The sequence below is a fragment of the Onychostoma macrolepis genome, chromosome 10 (assembly GCF_012432095.1).
Source record: "Onychostoma macrolepis isolate SWU-2019 chromosome 10, ASM1243209v1, whole genome shotgun sequence".
Classification (NCBI taxonomy): domain Eukaryota; kingdom Metazoa; phylum Chordata; class Actinopteri; order Cypriniformes; family Cyprinidae; genus Onychostoma; species Onychostoma macrolepis.
This window is the reverse complement of record NC_081164.1, coordinates 2,633,188-2,654,681: the sequence shown is the minus strand read 5'-3', so window position 1 is coordinate 2,654,681 and position 21,494 is coordinate 2,633,188. Positions and strand designations below refer to the sequence as shown.

Genomic DNA, 21,494 nt, shown 5'->3' with positions numbered 1-21,494 from the left:
CTTGTTTTCTCTGATTCAGAGCATATTCTACAGAAGATTTGTCGCAGACATCCATATTTAGGAAATATTTAAGCTTGTCATAACACATCCTAAACAAAAGTGCAGCGATGCCAATAAAACTCCCTGAATTTCGTAATACTGTTACAACATCAAAGGTGTTCAGCTTACAACGATGATAATAATACGATAATAATAACGCCCTTCGAAGCAAGTTTTCATATTGAGAGCATGCCTCAAAAAATAGCACTAAATTGTCTGTGGCTCTTTTTAATGTTTCTCTTCATGTAAGTACGTGAAGAGAAACAGTGAGATCACTGTTTTCCGGCAGTGGGCCATGACTAACGGGAAAACTAATAGATTATGAATCACGGGGAGTGTTTAAATGACTGACAGCTCTGCTGGCCAATCAGGAGAGGAGTTTCGGTATCTAGAACGCCTCGCTTCTGCGCATGCTCAAAATGCTTCGATCTGTAAAACACACTGTCGTCTTCAGTGATAGTGAGCGCGATTGAGGGTCGTTCCTGATGAGTGTGAGCTTGTGTACAAAAAACACCGGAAGTAACTTACAGAACGACCGGAAACGACATGTTGACTCGATCATCCGCGATGTTTTTTTAAGTATTAAAATTTACAGTAACTCATATGATGTGAAGCCACTCTAGAGGTAAGAAAACATTTGAATGTGTATATATAAAGTCATAAACATTATAACGTATGTATGTAATTCTATGATGTCGTTTAGTATGTTAAGTTATATTTTTAACGTCTGCGTACTTTACAGGCATCGTGTTACTGTGATATGTATGTCAATAAATGTATTGTGCTTAGCCCAGTCAATAAATGTATACATTACTTAATATATAAATAATTTTTAGAGCTTGTACAGACATTGCTGGTATCCTTGCCTATGATAGAAATTTATTGTAATATCATTGTAAAGCAATCCATAAATACTATGTTGTTATATACTTTACTAGGTGTAAGGAGGTCACACAATCTAGAATGTATGTTATAAGCATCAAATGAAATAAAGTAGGAAAGCATTATAATCTACAGACGAAAATATTGAATTTAACTGATAACTAGTAAATTAGGCCTACTTTTGAAATCCGGATATTATTTTGTGGAATTATCTATTTACAGAGATATCATTTTGTGTCTTAGGAATATATTTTTCTATGACATCGTATTAAGTTGAATGTCAAAGTTTTTTGTCTATTTGTAAATGAGGGGTTTGTGAACAGGTTAATGATTTTGCATTCATAGTGTTGCTATGAATTTAAATATTGGCGATTAAATATGAAAATAGGCCTGTATATAGAATAAGTTGACCTTTTAATACAAGGCTGTTAAAATGCTTTAAAGTATCGGTAACACTTTATTTTAAGGTGTCCTTGTTACACATGTTACATGTACTTACTATTATAATAACAATTAATTATGCATAATTACATGCAAGTAACCCTAAGCCAAACCCTAATCCTAACCATATAGTAAGTACATGTAGTTAATTAATATTACTCAGTACCTAAATGTATAATTATACAGTAACAAGGACAATAAAATAAAGTGTAACCAAATTATCTTTTTTTCCCACATCGGTCAATACTCCATATTCCATAATGACAAAGTAAAGACCAGGTGTGTGATAACTTTACAAAATAAATAATGATACATACATTGACAAACGTATTAAGACCCTGTGCTAGAAATTTAGGAGAGTCTGTGGCAGATTTAAGACATGATTTGAAAAGACACACGTCTCTCTATATAAGGCCTAACAGCTGAAAATGTATATCAGAGTAAAACCCAAGCCATGAGGTCAAAGCCCAAACTGCGCAATCAGGAGAGATTAGGTCGTAGAAAGAGAGGTGACCAAGAGCCCGATGCTCACTCTGGTTGAGCTCCAGTGATCATGTGTGGAGATGCTTGTTCTTCTGAAGGTTTCTCGCAAAACTGCAACACTCCACCAATCTGGACTTTATGGCAGTAGCCAGATGATAGCCTCAGTAAACACACATAAAGACACGCTTGGAATTTGCAAAAAAGCTCTTAAAGGACTCTCAGACTGTGAAACTCTGGTCTGATGAACCAGGCACCGCTCATCACCTGCATAATACCATCCCAATGAAAAACACACACACACACACACACATGTTGCTATTTGTGGTTTATGGGGACTCTCCATAGGCGTAATGGTTTTTATACTGTACAAACTGTATTTTCTATCGCGCTACACCAACCCTAAACCTAAACCTACCCCTTACAGGAAACTTTCTGCATTTTTAGATTTTCCAAAAAACACCATTTAGTATGTTTTTTTAAGCCTTTTGAATTACAGGGACATAGGCAGTGTCCTCATCAACCACCTTCAAATTGTAATACCTCTGTCATACCCATGTCATTAAACAAATTTGTGTCCCCGTAAAACCACAAATACCAACCCCCGCACACACAAACAATTTGAAGTGTTTCACTTTCTAAATGCACTGTGTATAGGCCTATACGTACAGCTGAAGTCAAAAGTTTACATCCCCTTGATTCTTAACACTGTGTTGTTCCCTGAATGATCTTAATGCATATTTTTTCCTTCTGGAGCGTCAGAGAGCGTTTGAACCTTCTGTAATAGTTGCATACGAGTCCCTCGGTTGTCCTCAGTGTGAAAAGACCATTTGGTCAATGACCAAAATATCAGGTCATTTGATCTTTTAATTACAAGGCAAGATTACTTCAGGTTATAATTGTGTGCTGTGACTCCCCAAAAGCCAATGATATTTATAAATGTATAATTCATTATATTTGTATTTAAAAAAAAAACAAAACACTAATTAAAATGATTTTACCTGGAAAAATAATTTTAAACACTACCTATTAAAAATAATGATTAAGATCTGTACATTCACATCTATTCAAGGTGTAAAGATAATGTTGTTACTTTTATTTGATATTCACACCACATGACATTTAAAAAACAAAACAAATGGAAACCAAAATGAATACAAAGAGTTTATTTAATGTGTTTTAAACTAGATTTTTTAAAAGGAATTTATCTTTATTGTGGAAACAACAAAACATCTTTTATGTCATTGTTGCATAATCATTCCTATTATCCAGTACTTTTTACAATTTTCAACATGAAAAAATGCTTGTGTAGGTAATTTAAGGAAGCAGTCATCATTTGACATTATTTGAATAATGGCAGGAAAATGAACAGGCTGGATCAGGATGGAAATGAGGAGCTAAAGTTAATAATTGCTGAGTGAGGGTTAGACACGAGAGTGCTGACTTGAAGAAGTTTATTTAGAATTTTTTAACCATGTATTGAAATGTTCATATCTTATTGATTCTGTGATTTTATCAACACGAATCAACTACTAGGCTTGTATAGATTCGAAACTCCTCTTCTTAAAGATTGGCTTTAAATTAAACTTTGCTGTCTCTGCAGTAAAAAGCAGGGGGGAAATTGGAAACTGGTGCTACATCATTAGAACAAACTGAGAAAAAGAGCTTCCCTTTTGACAAAACAAATAAACAGGGATATGAAAGAGTACATAGTGTTCATTCACATCTACTACCGACATTGTAGCAATGCAAAGCTACGAAGCCCCTCACATGCAGGAAAAAAATAGTAGGCTAAATCGTGTGCATGATTTACTATTTCATTTCCTCAATTTATAAATTGTGCACATGATTTATTATTTTTTTCTTGCATGTCATGTGCGGGGCTCCGTACAGAGCTGTTTGAAAATCAGCAATCTTTTTCTTTAAATGTAGATGAGATTAGCTAACCTTAACCCGGCTGCACAACTCTCACTTCATGTAGTAGTAGATCAGAGATACCTTTTTGGTTTTCAATAAATCAGATACATTTGAAATCCAATACATCTAAACAGGAGAGGGATATTACACAAGACTTACACAAGAAGGGAAAATGTTGTTGTGGACATAAGAAAAACATATAAATTGATTAAATATTAAAATAGTTTTTCCAAGAAAAAGCACATTTGACAAATTTAACTAGCAGTCATTAAAGTGATGGTGTTGTCCTTAATATTAATTAAGAAACATTGGTGTTGCTAAAACCATTGCTTGTAATCAGAAAATTAATGCGTGATTAATCGCATCCAAAATAAAAGTTTTTGTTTACACAATATATGTGTGTGTGTGTGTGTGTGTACTGTTTATATTTATTATGTATATATAAATACACACACATACAGCATATTTTGAAAATATTATACATGTATTTACATTGTATATATTTATATTCATAATAAATATATTTAATAAATAAACATAACATATTTTTCTTAAATATATACATGCATGTGTGTGTATTTATATTAGGGGTGTCAACGTTAATGCGTTAACGCATGCGATTAATCTTAAAAATTGTAACGCGTTAATATTTTTTTTTTTTACGCAAATTAGTCGTTTGCGGGTTTGACCCCAACTTCTTCCCGTCATCGCAGCATATTTCTATGTGATTCTCTTGAGAATGTGTACATCTGAAATGCTAATTTATGCAGCGATATAAAGGGCAATAAATAGCATATTTTAACAACAGTAAACGACCAAATTCCACACGTGATCGTAAAAGGAAGTTATTACAAACACTCTGGTGGTTTGAAGTGAGTTCTGAGTAAAAGTGCACTATTAATCTCATAAATTGTCTTATGAAGCATGATGCTAATGTTAGCTCTAAAGCACCTGCAGAACAGGTCCAATTCTTCTTCATAATGCATTTTGTCATAATACTTCACGTAAGGTCGCAAGAAATGATTTGTTGTATTTATTTAGAAATACTTTTGATAATAGTTGGGTAAATGTATACTGGGATTGAAGCGATGTGGCTTGGTAAACGTTTTATTGCCAGTTTAAAGGCTGATAATGACTGAATAAAAACAAAAGAATAATAATAAAAGGATAATAAGGATTATGTCTCATACCTGGCGGAAGTGTGAAAGGTTCTGTTTCCTTAAACTAGTTTCTCATGCATTTCTTTATTTCAACACATTTACAGGTAAATCCTAGTATTTTAAATTTGCGATTAATCATGATTAATCACAGTCCATGACTGTGATTAACGCGATCACATTTTTAAATCGATTGACAGCACTAATTTATATATACATAATCAATATATACAGTACACAAAAATTATGTACACAAAAACTTTTATTTAGGATGTGATTAATCGTTTGACAGCTCTAGAAAAAAAGACCAAAATCTGCAAAAATCGGATAGAGCAACTTGTCACTATGGCAGTAGAAACAACTTTGTAACTTAATTACCCCTAAAAGGTTGAAGTAGTACCCTAAGAGTACATATTACTACTCTTATGTACTAATATGCACCATTTACATTTTCTATACTATCTTTTGATTTCCGTCTTTTCTCAGATACCTGCCTTAATGTCACAATGGGCTCTTCACATCATTTACTCTTATTCTTGATGTTTTTGCACTATGCAGTAGGTAAGCCAAAGCCATGTCATTTACTCTATTACCTCCCACTTAATGCTTATATCATTGTTGTTTTGTTGTGATACTCAGTTCAGTGTTTTGTCACACAGGTTCCACTAAAAGTTGTGTGAAGGTTCTTCCAGACTCCAGCGGTAACATTGTAGTTGAGGTGGGAAAGGACTTCACCGCGACATGTCACCTCCTGGAAGGATCCGCTTACACCTCAGATGACATTGAATGGCTTTTGAACAACGTCAGCATTGCAAAGCAGTTTTACCGCAAAATAAATGAAACATCTGTTAGTGTCACTATTGGCATCACCAGTGATATGAGCGGTTTGTTGCTGTGCAAAGCCGCCAAAACGTCCCTGTCATACGTACCAGAGTGTAAATATGGAATCTTTCTCCGGACAGGATGTAAGTGTTTTCATGCCGAAATCACATGTGGTGCTTTAAACTTAAAACTCCAGCTGTGTTTTAGTTTTGTACGTATTGTAGGGATGGCTCTCTCCGGGATCAACATTTGTTGGGTCCCACTTTATATTACTTTATATAACTACTATGTACTAACATCAAAAAATAAGTACAATGTACTTATTGTGTTCATATTGTATTGCAAAACACATTTGCTGCTATTAAGGTGGGATAGGGGTAAGGTTAGGTACAGGTTTGGTGGTCTGGGTAGGTTTAAGTGTGGTTTAAGTTTTAAGGGATGGGTCAACAGTGTAATTATAAATGTAATTGCATAAACTACTTACAGATGTAATTACATGCAGGTATTTTTTTAAATATAAGTACAATGTAAAAACATATATGTACACAATAAGTGCATTGTACCAAATAATTAATTTAAATGCAAGTACATAGTAGTTAAGGCCACTTAATATAAAGTGGGACCATTTGTTGTTGTAAAACAGTGTTACTATATTCCAAGTATTCCGAAACATTTTGAAAAAATAGTTTTGAAATTGATTAAGGCTCAAGTTCAAATTCAAATGAAGTACTTTTCTTCAATAATGTTAATCATCATTGGTTCTCTGATTTCAAATCTGGCGCGGCAACCTTTTCAAAGCATTTAATAACTTAAATATTCTTTTTAAGTACGGCTTCAGAACATTTGGTTAATTATAACGACTTTCAGTTTTCGATGAGCTGACCCTTTAAGAATCTTTAATGCAGTTGTTTATAAACCTGTAGGAGGAAAATATCCCTGCTGTGGTGGCAAATAGTGACAGTCTGAAATCTTTTCTCATTATTTGAAACCTTTTGCATTATTTACTAAACACTTTAACTTCAAGAAAACTACTTCATGCATCCATTGTTTTTCTGTTTATGGTCTCCAGATCCTCCATTGAAACCAAAGAATCTGTCATGCATTGCTGTGCAAGAGGACAAGGATTTTTCCCCTTACTTAAACTGTAGTTGGGATACAGGATTGCGAAACCCACTGATCGACACAAATTACATTGTTAATGTGTACGTATATGTGTTAAAGTAACAGAAGTCCTGATAACACTGTATCGGCTTTTTCACTTTTAAAAACCTTTTTGATTTTTTTGTCTTTTTCCAAATGACTCAAAGTGAAAGACTAGTGTCATTTACTTCCTCTTCTTTTTCTATTTTAGACATGGGTTAGATAAACCACTAAAAGCTGTCTGTAATCAGCGTCTTGCAAGATCCTGCATCGTCGACCTGGAAACATTTCCAAATCATATGTATCTGACACTGTCGGTTGAAGTGAAGAATGTTCTGGGGTCAGAGAAGTCAGAAGAACTTCAAAACGAGGCTTCCTATTTTGGTATGATTTCGACTTGTGAATTAGGAAAGGATGCATTTTACACTCTGTATGAATGCATCACTTCAGCTGGCTTTTTTGTGTGTGTTTGATTTGTAGCAAAACCAAATCCACCACTGAATGTCCAAGTCCTCGCTGAAGTTAACTTCCCCACATGTCTCATGGTTACTTGGAATCATCCCATTGACAGGACCACTCTGAAACTCTCTTATGTCATCAAATACCGCAAAGCAGCATCCGATGTTTGGATTGAGGTACGGGAAAGCCAAAAGCGGCTCAGATTTTAAAATGGTCAGGACAAAAATTAAGATTTTTATTTACTGTGAATTAGTGTTGTCAAATGTACTGATGTCGGCACCAGTCGGTACTGAAATTTTAAAAACATCAATTTCCCGATAGCATCTGAACACTGTTGAGCCGATTCTTTTTCATTTGTTTTTTTTTTAATTTAATTATCAATTTACAATATAACAACAATCAAAACAATAAAAAAATATATATATATATTCTACATTAAGTAGCATCAGAGTATACAAATATGAAAACATATACATCAACAAATCCAATTTGTGTGAGCAAATTAAAACTGAAATAAAATAACAGCACATGAATGGTCATTGTGATAACAATGGATATTAAGCTGTATAGACACAAGTCAAAGGGCTCATAATAGGTCCAGAAAAATATTTCAGGTCTCTAAGAAGATGTGGGTTTTGTTTTTTAAACTGTATGTTAAATGTTCCATATGCAGTGTGTCGTTTATGATATTTTTAAATAGTTCAAATGTTGGAGGGTGTTCCTTTTTCCAGTTTAATAGAATACATTCCAAGTCCACCCCGAAAAGATATATTAAAGGAGCCTAGTGATATTTATTCCCCAGGACAATCACAAACAATTCATGTACACTATCCCAAAACTCCTTTAGTATTTTGGATGCAATTAATCGCGATTAATTGTTTGACAGCACTACTATAAAGATAAGGCAGCGCAAAACTAAGTGCAAATAGCATATTTTCTTAGCGATAGATACTATTTACACTAAGTGAAAATAGCAGTAATTTTAACAATATGCTATTTACACTAAGTGCAAATAGCTACAGTATAGATTCTATTTACACTATGTTAAAATAGCAAGATTGTCTGCTATTTATACTACTTATTGCAAATAGTGGCTATTATCTGCACCTCAGTGTTGTAGTACATTATAAAACAGTACGCAATAATAACATACTGAGTGTAAATGATAATTTTAATTCAAATTATTAAATGGATGCCACCTTATTGGGACAATAAAGCCCTCTCTACACCTACCCTAACCCTACCCGATACTTTATTCTCAACTTTTTGATTATTCCCTATTTCATTTTTATTGAAAATAAATGCGTTTCCGATGCGATATGAGATTTGAAAAGGGATTAAAAAAGTTCAGCAAAAGGCGGTTTCAACTCGGGTCGATCGCGTTAAAAAGCATGCGCCTTATCATCTATGCCACTGTAACTGATGCTTATGAAGCGTCTTTTTTCAGTGTTGACTATCCAAATCACACGTTGGTGGGCGGAGTTAGTATAAATAGCGTCTGCCAACAAGGCGGGCTATTTGCACTTAGTGTAAATAGACACTCCATAAAGATAAAGATATTAGCATCCACACCAGCGAACGATATCGTCTGTAAGCGCACACTCCTCTGTGCCTTTGTCGTTATAGCTGTGGTGTGGACTCAGCTATTCTTCAATATTGAGAATGATTTTTAGAACGATATCTTTATAGTTATCGTCCTTGGTGTAAACGGGCCTTAAACCCCTGCTCTTAACCTCAGGTGTGTTTCACACTTATAATTCAGAAGCGGTGTTAGCAGCACTTTAGTTGTGTTGCTGTGCCAAACTTGTGAAGTGTGGAGCAATGCGGTGTTAGAATGTTACAGCTAGATGCTTAACAACCGACAACCAATCAAGTGCCTCATATTCACTTGCTTTAGACAGTCAAGAAAAAACAGCACATTGTATAAACAGGAAGAATGTCAAACAGTGTGACGGAAAACGTATAAGAGGAAAAACTTGAGCGCAGTGCTAGAGCCGTTATGCAAACGGGTAATATATATGCAAATAAGAATGCTAATCCGGGGTTAGGAATGTACAAACAGCAGTTTATGAAGACCCAGAATTAATTAATGAACAGTGTGAAGCAAGATAAGCTTGGCTTCTGTTACCCAGGGTTAAATATTTCAGGTGTGGAAAGCACTAGTATGGCTCAAGGGGTGGGAGCGGGTTCTTATCTCAGATAATGCAGTACGAGCTTGAATTATTTTCATCTTGCATATAACCTCTAAAAAAATCACATACTGTTTCATTAATGAATTGATGATTGTTTTAGGTGCCGGAGAGGTTCACCGGAGGGAACATTGAGTCGTTCAGACTGCAGTCTCTGGAGCCGTACACTCAATATGTGGTGCAGATGCGATGCATTGGAGAAAATAATAGCAGTTACTGGAGCAACTGGAGCGCCAGAGTTACAAATAGCACTGCAGAAGCCAGTAAGATCTGTATTATTCATAAAGTGCCTGAACTTCTTTGAAACGTTGATGGAAGGATTTTAAAATTGGGTTATAAAATGTGTTGGGGACGCTACTCTGAAACTCTAGCTACCCTTTTAAAGAACTAGTTAGCTACTCTAACACTACTACTAGTAACAAAATTAGCGTATCTCTACAACTTATCACTTTTTGGCTAAATGTGTTGCTTTATTAGACTCACAAATGAATTGGTATTTATTTATGAGAAAGATTATTTGGGACTAACCAGTTAAACAGAATAAATCAGACTTTCCAACACAGTATATAGGAGAGTGAGTTTGATTATTCTCTCGACTCGCTTGACTGTAAAGTGTGTGCAAACAATATGACTTTAAAAACAGTGATGTCAGGCTACTGAAATACATAGTTAATTAGTAGCATAGCATCACTGTTTAATTACTTCCCAGCATTGTGAAACGTGATTGAATCTTATCATTAATACTCATCAGGCCATTTTTACACCATCTTATTTTCTCAGAGCCAGCAAGCGCACCAGATCTTTGGAGAATCATTCAGCCCACTTCTAATAGTAGAAATATCACATTAATGTGGAAGGTACATTCCCTAAAATAACCATAACAGCATTTCTACAGGGTGTGAATCTGTGTAGTGTAAGTTAAATTAAATAGTAAGTTAAATAGTGAATGTTTTCATATTGTCTTCTCTTGCAGGCTCCTGTAAAAGCTAATGGAAAAATACTGGTATATAACTTGAATATCAGCCAAGATAACGAGATGTTTGGAAGCCACTATATAAGAGCAGATGAGCTCAGCCAGATGTATTCGTTGGAGCTGCCCAGAAGAAAAACTGTCAGTATTGAAATAACTGTGAACAATTCAGTTGGAGTGTCTCCTAAAGCAACTTTGTTCATTCCAAGATCAGATAACGGTATGTTAAAGACTGCAGTGGTTTTGAGTTTGAAAGCTGTAAATTTAACATTTAACCCTTATTTTGTCCTCTGCTCAGTTGTGCCCCTTTTTTGATAAAGAATGTGCTATAAATGCAGCACCACTTTTGGCGTTTGAACCAGGCTTTGTTACATCATCTAAACAAACGAAATGACAGCTAATTTGCTCCTTTTTAAAATTAAAATAATATTGATATTCAAAATAAGTCATCAAATAATCTTCAGTGACTTTAATAATCAAAATAATCTTTATTTAATTTCTAGAAGAATCAGTAATAGCCATTTACCGTTGGCTTTAAATTTGAAATCTATGAATAAAATTTGCCACTTGCACATTATGTTGTATATGACAAAACACCTGGAGTACTTCACCAGGTAGCTTTTTGTGAGAAGAAATGGATTTGTTGTGATGGAAGTGCAAAGTCAGCCGTGTTCTCTGTTAGGTTCTCCAGTAGGTTCTCTTTGAAATATACATCAACTAAAATATATACACTCTTCCTTTACTAACAAATAAAAAAAATATAAGTGATAAAATATGAAATGACAAAATAATTTAAATTAACTTGGAAAAGTGACAGTTTTAAGGATATAATAATAATAAAAAATGTTTCTTGAGCAGCAAATCAGCATATTAGAATGATTTCTGAAGGATCACGTGACACTGAAGACTGGAGTAATGATGCTGAAAATACAGCTTTGATCATCCAGATAAATTACATTTTACAATATATTCAAATAGAAAGCGGTTATTTTAAATAGTAAAAATATTTCACAATATTACTGCTTCATGCAAATAAATGCAGGCTTGGTGAGCAGAAGAGAATTCTTTAAAAAACATGAAAAATTTTATTTTTCGAATATAGGTTTAGTGTATATTTAATAAAACTGCTTTGTAGGGGCATGTGGAAGGTGTAATGTGTGAAGCGTTTGTGATTTGGCAGAGCTTCCTGGCGTGGAGGATATGAGCTGGTCGGTGCGTGATAAAAAGCTGCAGGTGAAGTGGACAGCTGTCCGGCCTCATCATCCCGCCCTACATCTCTCCGAATACCTGCTGGAGTGGGTGAAAACAGAGCTGCCGGTCGACTGGCAGAGAGTCCCTAACAATGTCACCATCACCACTCTAAACGGTACCAGCTCTCTATTTTCTGAAGCTCTGACTAATACGCTGGCCCACGTGGAAACTGTGCATGTTTATTTACTAGTGCTGTCAAAATTAGCACGTTACTGCAGATGATACATTTTTCCAGTGTAACGAGGTTAAAAATAATTAACGCAGGGGTTGGCCACCGCACTCACAACTGCTGCTTCTGTCTTGTTTTTCTTGACAAGAATGAATGGATTAATGAATTAATGGACAAGTGCTGTCAAACGATTAATCGCGATTAATCGCATCCAAAATATAAGTTTTTGTTTACATAATATATGTGTGTGTGTACTGTGTGTATATATTATGTATATATAAATACACACACATGCATGTATATATTTAAGAAAATGTGTTATGTTTATATATTAAATATATTTATATACTAAATATATTTTATATTTACTAAATATACTAAATATATATCTAAAATATAAATATATACATGTAAATATTTTCCAAATATATACTGTATGTGTGTGTATTTATATACATAATAAATATACACAGTACACACATATATTCTGTAAACAAAAACTTTTATTTTGGATGCGATTAATCGCTCGACAGCGCTAATTTATTTAGACACAGAATGTCTTTACGAGCACATCAAATGGGAGACTTTTCAGACACTCACTTCGCCTCAGTGCCAGAAACGTTACCAGTGACGAGGAGCTTCAGTAGAACATCAGTGAACTGCGGTCAGAAAACCAATCTTCCTGTCCTGTATGCCGTTATACTGTGCTCTCAGGCTCTGTAGCCTGTATCATTTCATATTAAAGCACGAATGAAACTACAAGCATGAGATCTGTGTCACGTTCAGCTGCAGCAGCTCTTAAAGTAATAGCAGCCAAATAACCTAATAACCAGCTGCTGTGATGTTTGTTCATCAAAGAACAACAGAAAAAAGAGTCAGTAACTTTTCAATAACTTTAGTAGCTTTAAGGATTCGTCTATATTTAATTTAGAATTTAGCGTTTCATAGCTTTATTAAATTTCTGCATATTTCCTACACAGGTAACTAAATATGACATTTATTATAATGGGTTTATGTGAAGATTGTTTTAAGTTCACTTAAATTAGAAGTTGTAATTTTTTTAAAGTCTAATAGATGTTCAAATTCATAGCTCTCAATTATACTGTAATGCTGAATAGCTATAGTCAGTAGTTAAATATTAGGAAAAAATAACAATTTCCTGGAGACATCAGTAGTATTGGTATCAGTGATACTCACCTTCAGTCATAGAAAAATATTACAAATTTACTGTCTTTATGTTGTCTCTACATTTATTTGAAGATTGATTGTGAAATTATTGCAATGTAAACGTGTATTTAAAAACTTAAAATGTTAGATGGGATTAATCGCGATTAATTTCAGAAAAAAATTTATTTATTATTATTTACATTTTAATCTGCTGACTGTCAGTGGCACATCTGCAGGATGAAGTTAAAAATACTAAATATGCTGATTTTAGCCAAGCGTGTTACACACCGTTATTGGTTGCTGATTAGTGACTAGTGATTTATTCAGTCTTGAAAATTACATTTTGTGTGTAGAATTTATAATGTATACTCAGTGTTGGGTGTAATGCATTACTAAGTAATTAATTACTGAAATTGAATGACTTTTTCCTTGAAAAATAAAGTAAGTTTAAATTTTTCTGTCATTTAATTACAGTTACTACTGATGTAATTATTGACTATGAAACAATTCTATATAAAAACAATAGTTGATTAAACATCTAATGTTAAAATTTCTAGTGTAACCTCCCTCTAAATATTCTGGTCAGTTCTAGAATAATTTATTCAATTTTACATTGTTTATTTGAAAGAGTTAAAAGAGTAGTGTTATGTCTATCCTTGTATTGTTCAACTGGTCGAGGTTGACATGGGATTTAGAAAGCTTTACATACGTCTTAGAGAGAGTAATCTAATTACACTGTTGAAGATGTAGTTAGATTACTTTTTTAGAGTAACTTACCCAACACTGTCAGTAAACAACTTGTTTAGCATGTATTATGCATGTTGCGTACATCTGTAGCAGGCAAGTGTTGCATGTTCATTTTGCAGGCACGACATCAAAAGGAAGTGAGCATGTTTTGAGTTTGTTTTTGGCTCAATGCTAAAAATTAAAATATAACATTTTAACATATACATATTTTCAGTATATAATCCTATTATTGGCCCAGTGCCAAAAAATAAAATACAGTTTTTTCAAATCATTTATAATTGTTACCAAAGCAATGTGGTGAGTCACAGGTCTGTTATAGTTATAGAAGCTGAGAAAGTGTGAAACGGATGTCTGCTGTTGAAGTTTCACTGTGAAACAAAACGTTTTGGGAGGAATGCTGGTGACCAATTGTCTTTCCTTCTTTCCCAAGCTGATTTGGAGAAATTCAGGCGGTACAACATATCAGTGTATCCAATTTACAAGTATTTTTCACATCAAATGTGGCACTTGCAAGCAGGACGTCCAGTAACCAGACCAGCCTACATTCAACAAGGAAGTACGTATCTGAAGTGTAATGCAATTTTCTCATGTACTGAAGCACACTCATCTGTCACGATAACAAGTTTTTGTTGTGCGATATATCGCCCAAGCAATTTTATTGTCATTTTAAGACCATTTTGTGTCACCTGATATATAATCATAATATAACAGCATAATAATGCAAGAAGGCAACAAACTTTTCATTCTTAAGAATGTTTAGATCGTGGAAAGTAAGTATCAAAATATTAGATACCTTAAAAACATTTTATTAAAAAAAGTGGAAAGTAACAAGTAGAAAAAAGAACTTGTATGGAGATTTTACTTTTGTCTGTAAATTAAGGGTGCACGCTATTGCTGAAAAACACAGCAGTCAGACGTCCGTATGCACCAAGACACAGATCCCTAAACAAGGCCATATCTGCAGATGAAACTTTTCTTGTAGAAGCATTTTTTCCATTTGAACTAGCACCTCATTACTACACTGCGTTATGTACGAGAAGCTGCAAAAGACACAAGCGCAAGTGGAATGCAATGCACTAATTTTAATGTAAATATAATGGGCAATATATTGCATCACCAAAAATTATTGTCATGTACATATATTGATTACTGCAACAGGCCTACTCGTATAACCGTTGTTGTTGTTGTTGTTTATCTAGTTCCATCAGAGGGTCCTACTGTCACAGTGACAAAATCCAAGAAGAACAGTGCCGAGCTGACGTGGAAGGAGATTCCTCTGGACAGTCAGCAGGGATTCATCACCAACTACACCATATTCTATGCCATCGGGAACACTAAGCAATGGAAATGTATGTTCAACACGTGACGGATGTGTGATGTGTGATGATTTCTCAAGCTGAACTGTGTCGAATGTGTTTGGCAGCTGTGACGGTGGGCCCTGATGTCCATTCACACGTGCTGACGGATCTGGCCAGTGAAACCGATTACGTGGTTAACGTCGTGGTGTCAACAGAAGTAGGAGCTACCAAAGGCATGGATTGTACTTTCAAAACTATGAAGTACGGTAAGTCTTTATCCTCCTTTGAATTTCCTTCTGAAATGCTTGATGATGCTTTGTGATTTTAAGAAGAAACCGTCAGGTACGTTGAGCTGACGAAGGATGTGAGTTATGCTGATGCTCTCTTGCCTGTAGGTGATGGAGAGGTGGAGGTGATTGTAGTGGTGGTTTGCCTCAGCTTCCTGTTCCTGTCCGTCTTTTTCATAATGCTCTGCCTTCGGAAAAGAGAAGTGTGAGTCAGTGCTTTTCACCACTCAAAATGAAACACAAAGCAAGAATTCAACTTTAACTTCATTTCAGAGAAGCATTGGTGTGGAAATGCTTGTAAAAGATTGGGTAATAGTCTTTGTAAACATGTCATTGTGCACATTGTACACGATTAATTTAAAAAACAAACTAGTCATGTTTTCTACTTCGATGCAGATTTTGTTCCATAAAACTACAGCTCATAGTGAACACATCTGTCAAGCTCCAAAACATAATTTTCTCCAGACGTTTTTAGCAGAATGTTCATGCTGCTCTTTAATTCAAGGACAGTGAATGATAACCAGGTGCTGTTTGACATTCAACATATATGCAAAATATAGGATTGTGAAACTAATGGCATGCTCTTTAAGTAACTTGCCCCAAATGAAAATGCATTAAAATCATTATGAATTTTTTGCACTGCTTAATTTAAAACAGAAACAAACGTTATTCGTAATGTATTTTGAAGAGTAGATATGTCACCTAACCCCACTTCTAACATCAGTGAACGGTGCTATGTGGTGTTTACACTCGTTATTTTCTGGAATCTCTTTTCAGGATTAAGAAGCTGTTGTGGCCGCAGGTTCCAGACCCGTCTGACAGCTCCATTGCCCACTGGTCACCTGATTTCCCCGTAAAGGTCAGTAATCATGGGTGAAGCACAAAACATGTCCAAAAAATAATGAATTAATCTTAAAATTATTACGACCTTAAAGATTATGTCCATTAGTTGTGCTGTATTTAAACATTTAGCCGTTAATTTTTATATGTGTAATGAAAAAAAGTGTATAGTCTTAAAACACAATGAAGCACAAATGAAGTTATTTGTAAATGAAACCAGAGTGGTTTCTGTCCCTCCATTGAAAATCAGTTCACCCAAAATGTTGACACTTTAAAAAGGTCATAAAGACACTGTAGAAGTAATATAAACATATACTTTAAACACACATATAGATTGATCATTGCCATACTTGCTTGAAACAAACCTCATTGGTGTTTGCATTAGGGATGCACCGAATATTCGGCCACCGAAAATTTTCAGCCGAAAATGGCCCAAAAGAGCATTTTCGGTTTTCGGCCGAAAGACTTTTATCACCGAAACAGCCGAAATGTTGTGACGACGCAAACAGAAACCGCGACCTGCACGTGCTTGTCTGAAGCTACATGTCTGCGGTGTGGACGGATGTTTTCAGATGGAGCGGCATTTAATACACAGAGCCGTAGTTCACTGACAAGCTACGCAATATCACCTTCAATATCGCAGGCGATTCATCTGCGATTCTGAGCGCGAATTGCGTAGTTTGTCAGTGATCTACGGCTCTGTGTATTAAATGCCGCTCCATTTGAATACAGGTGATGGAGATTTAGCGCTAATCACGGAACCGGCTTTACTGACGAGATGCGCGTGACTATCGCATGCAAAACATCCCGATCGCTACGCTGAATATGAGAGGAACGCGGCACAGAAATGGAAAACGCCTCCGAGCACGCCCACTCCGTCTGTGGCGGACGTTTTTGAAAAGGCAAGGAAGTTTCCCAGTGATGGTGTCAAGGCAAAGGGCATAAACATACACAAAAGTTAACATATGGGCTATGGCAGTCTTTGTTTTGATACACTATTATGTTGAAGGCCTACAGAGAAAATATTACTGTATCTTTAAGCAGTTGCACTTGTTCTGAATGCACTTTCTTGTAGTAGTCCTACAGAGAAAAATTTAAAATGCACTTGACCTAAATGCACTTTGTTTTTATGAGAGAACATTTAATTTTACAACCTTTCAGCAGGCCAGTAGGCCTGTACATTATTATTTAATGTACACATGAGTGGGGTCAAGTTAAACATTTTAGTTTGAATTTTATTTTATACTGTGCATTGTTGCAATGTGCTAAATAAATATTTGCATAATTTGTAATTGATTTATTCTTTGAAACTTTAATATTAATTTATGCAATTGCAATGCCTTGATTTTAGTAAAGTTAGTACACAGTCATGGCCATAAATGCAATGGTACTAATAATTGGCATAATTTCTTTCGGTGTTTCGGTTTTCGGCCTTGATTTCCTCTTTTTCAGTTTTCGGTATCGGCCAAGAATTTTCATTTCAGTGCATCCCTAGTTTACGGCGAAACTGAAACCAAGCCATTCACACAGAACGAATATTTATCACATTTTCTTTATGGACTTCTATCACCATTGCTCTCGCGTCTCGCACAAGAGAGCTGCATGTTTTGAAAGCCATTTAAAATTAATGTAAGTTCAAGTTTTAAAAAACATGTCTCAACTTTATGCCGTTTTTTCCCCATCCCACTGCATCTCATGTTTTTAAATGAAAAAGTACTTTGTGATTGGTTTTCGTTTCCTTGTATTAAACTATGCATTCATACATGATGCGGTTTTGTTTCTAATTGTTTAAGCAAATTAATTAATTATATATGGTTTATAAACATTCATTTAAACATTATGCACTTTTTTCAAAGATAGTGGTATTATTTTATTGCTTTGAAGAAACGTGCATTAGTAATATTTTGCTCGATGCGCTCTCTTGTGGCCTCGGGAGAGAAGGCAAACTGAAATTATGCCTTTTTTAAAATTCGAATATAGATAATATTTAAGTACAAAATTCAAATTGAGTTTTTTAGCCATTTTGACAGCCCTAGTTCTTATGGTCTGGCACACAGGGCTAACAGCCTCTGACCCTCTCTAGGCCGACCTGCCCAAAGAAGACGTCAGCGTGGTGGAGGTGGACGTGTTCGACGGTAAGTCCCTGTGCGAGGAAGACAAAGGCGTGCTGCCGCTGAAGAAGGACAAGTATCTGTCGGAGGAGCACAGCAGCGGCATCGGAGGCTCTTCCTGCATGTCCTCGCCCCGGCACAGCGTGTCGGACAGCGACGAGGGCGACTCGGGCCAGACCACGGCCAGCACGGTGCAGTACTCCTCAGTGCTGGCCAGCGGCTACAAGGGCCAGACTCCCAGCCACCAGCCGCCGGTGTTCGCTCGCTCCGAGTCCACTCAGCCGCTGCTGGACTGCGAGGAGCATCCGGACCACCTCAACGACAGCCACTCCAAGAGCTCGTACTTCAGACGCGGCCGAGAGCTGGAGCCGGAGTGCGAGGAGACCTTCTGTCCGGTGCAGGAGGAGGAGGCGTCTCCCGCCACCGAGGATCCACCCGCCTCCTCTTTAAGTTACATGCCACAGCAGAGCGGCTACCGACCTCAGTAAAAGACGCTGGCGCTTCGGAGACGGCCCTAAGCTACTGTATCTGAATGTGCCTGTCACCAGGTTTTCATTTGTCATTTTAACGGGATTGCAAGCTTATGCTGGATGTGTACAGTAACACTAGACTGCTCACACTGCCACGTGCCTTCAGACGGAGAACGACTGCTTGTAACTCCAGCCACTTCTTTCTGTCTGACAACAAAACACGTTTCGTTGTAGCATTGTGTAAAAATTTGGATTTCCATTCTCATTTACACTACCAGTCAGATCTCTTCTGCACACCAAGCCTGCATTTATGTGATCCAAAGTACAGCAAAAGCAGTAATATTGTGAAATATGTTTACTATTTAAAATAACTGCTTGCTGGTTGAATATATTTTAAAATGTAATTTATTTCTGTGATCAAAGCTGAATTTTCAGCATCATTGCTCCAGCCTTCAGTGTCACATGATCCTTCAGAAATCATTCTAATATGCTGCTCAAGAAACATTTTTTATTGTTATTATTATCAGTATTTGAAACAGTTGAGTACATTTTTTTCAGGATTCTTTGATGAATAGAATGATCCAAAGATCAGCATTTATCTAACATAAAAAGCTTTTGTAACATTATACCATTCAAAAGCTTGGAGTCAGTATAATTATTTTATTTTATTTTATTTTTTGGGGGGAAAAGAAATTATAGAAATTAATACTTTTATTTAGCAAGTATGCTTTAAATTAAGTTTTCTATTTCAGATAAATGCTGTTCTTATTATTCATCAAAGGAACCTGAAAAAAATTCTACTTAGATGTTTTCAACAGTAATAATAATAAAAAATTTTGAGCAGCAAATCAGCATATTAGAATGATTTCTGAAGGATCATGTGACACTGAAGACTGGAGTAATGATGCTGAAAATACAGCTTTGAAATCACCAGAATAAATTACACTTTAAAATATATTCAAATACAAAACGTATTTTAAATAGTAAAAATATTTCAGAATTTTACTGTTTTTGCTGTACTTTGGATCAAATAAATGCAGGCTTAGTGAGCAGAAGAGAAAACAAAAAAAACATGTTCAGAAACGTTTGACTGGTAGTGTATCTGTTGCTGATTTCTTGCCTCTGGCTCACAGCCGATTGGTCTGTGGTTGGTGATTGTGCCGCTTCGATTTCGCTCGCTTCCAGCATAGACACAGTGTTGTTTAGAAATGATGAACAATTTGTGTCAAGGTGCGTTATGGTATTGACACATATTACTGATTATGGTATTACAAATATTCATATTTTTAACAATATGCAACAGAATGTCGACCCTAGCTTGAGTTAACCTTTAGCTTTCGTGTTCCTGGTGATCATTTCCTCTTTGGATAAAACTAACACTACATTGAAATGACAGTTATGAAATGCAAATATTTCATTTTATGCCTTATGACATGTATTCATGTATCTCTGTGTGATTTTTGTTTATATCATTGTATCACTTAGGTGTGTATCACTGATACTAGGTCAAATAAAGACTTTATTCAAATGTTTTGCAGTCTAGAAGCTTTACTACTGTTTTAGATTTTGTTTATACCTTCAGTCTATGGGTTTTGCTTATTGGTAACAGCGACTTCTCTGACTGGTGAGTCATGACTGTGGGTAATGAAGTACTTTGGCAATGTTTAAGGTTGTAATTTGTGTCCTTGTGTTGAGAAACACTGATCTAAGTGATGAGAAATGAAACCACTGTAAAACTAATATGCATGATTATGAGACTCATCATATGTGTATAATAGACTTAACATGTTACTGTATGAATTAAATCTACAAAAGTTACTCAGTCAAGTGCAGTGACTGATTTTCTGTTTTTTGTTGTTTTAAAAAAAAATTGACTTTGTCACATTATAATAGGGCAACATTTAAACCACAGAATCTGCATATATCATAGTTATTTCTGTAAAAAAGTAACCCTACTATTTAAAACTTTGGAAAGTATGCTCATGCACAATTCATTTATTTGTTATTTAAATTAGTTTGTCAACACTGGCGAATGATACTTGGGTACCAGTTGATGTGTTTTATTTAATATGGAACTGTTTTACTTAAAATGTCTTCAAATGAGAAACCAAAGACAATCATATCCATCTCATATGCAACATATCTAAAGTTACTATATATATAGTACATGTAATGAGGCAGTGGCGTCAGGATCCATGTGCAGTTTTATTGAAACACAAGAGAAGTCAGACAGGCATAAATCAGTAACTGGTGTCAGATATAGCAGAGGCAGGGCAGAATCAGAAAGAGTTCGGGCTGAGGGTCAGGGCAGGCGGCAAACAGACAATAGAGATACTCAGTAAGGCAGGCAGAGTCAGAAGAGGCAGGCAGCAATCCTTCAGAAACAGGTAAGCAAACACAGGGCAAACACTCAGAAATGACTGCATAGCAAAACAAGACTTCACAAGGAGAGCAAGGGCGGCACAGTTTAAATAGACCAAGCAATGAGGAACACCTGTACAGGTGATCAGTCTCTGGCACGGGGTACGTGGGAAATTAAGTCTTAATGAACCGGTTAATACTCTGGTGATAGTTCCCTCTGGTGGTGATTGGAGGGAGCCACAGAGGCTGAATTTGTGACAGTACAAGCTATTGTAAAAGCTGCAGGCTGAATTGATA

At 35.7% G+C, this 21,494-nt stretch overlaps 1 protein-coding gene across 2 annotated transcripts; it reads left to right on the top strand.

Moving 5' to 3' along the window:
• Nucleotides 1-537: 537 nt before the first annotated feature.
• Nucleotides 538-20,364, top strand: il6st (interleukin 6 cytokine family signal transduce). Of its 2 annotated transcripts, XM_058789761.1 has the most exons (16): nucleotides 538-664; nucleotides 5,403-5,477; nucleotides 5,576-5,881; nucleotides 6,808-6,940; nucleotides 7,090-7,262; nucleotides 7,359-7,513; nucleotides 9,630-9,789; nucleotides 10,307-10,383; nucleotides 10,500-10,716; nucleotides 11,677-11,862; nucleotides 14,261-14,386; nucleotides 15,030-15,179; nucleotides 15,254-15,394; nucleotides 15,524-15,620; nucleotides 16,193-16,274; nucleotides 18,339-20,364. In XM_058789761.1, the coding sequence occupies exons 2-16, from the start codon at nucleotides 5,423-5,425 to the stop codon at nucleotides 18,852-18,854; spliced, it is 2,574 nt and encodes an 857-aa protein (XP_058645744.1). In that variant the 5' UTR covers nucleotides 538-664; nucleotides 5,403-5,422; the 3' UTR covers nucleotides 18,855-20,364. The 2 variants fall into 2 exon arrangements, with proteins under 2 accessions (XP_058645744.1, XP_058645745.1); XM_058789762.1 differs by lacking the exon at nucleotides 538-664 and having other exon boundaries at nucleotides 5,576-5,718.
• Nucleotides 20,365-21,494: the final 1,130 nt, after the last annotated feature.

What these genes read in the sequence shown, in the direction of transcription:
- il6st (XM_058789761.1), top strand. Translation starts at nt 5,423, where the DNA reads ATGGGCTCTTCACATCATTTACTCTTATTCTTGATGTTTTTGCACTAT. An exon ending in AATCTTTCTCCGGACAGGAT is followed by an intron (nt 5,882 to 6,807) that starts GTAAGTGTTTTC and finishes TATGGTCTCCAG; the next exon opens with ATCCTCCATTGAAACCAAAG. An exon ending in TTTCAAAACTATGAAGTACG is followed by an intron (nt 15,395 to 15,523) that starts GTAAGTCTTTAT and finishes TCTTGCCTGTAG; the next exon opens with GTGATGGAGAGGTGGAGGTG.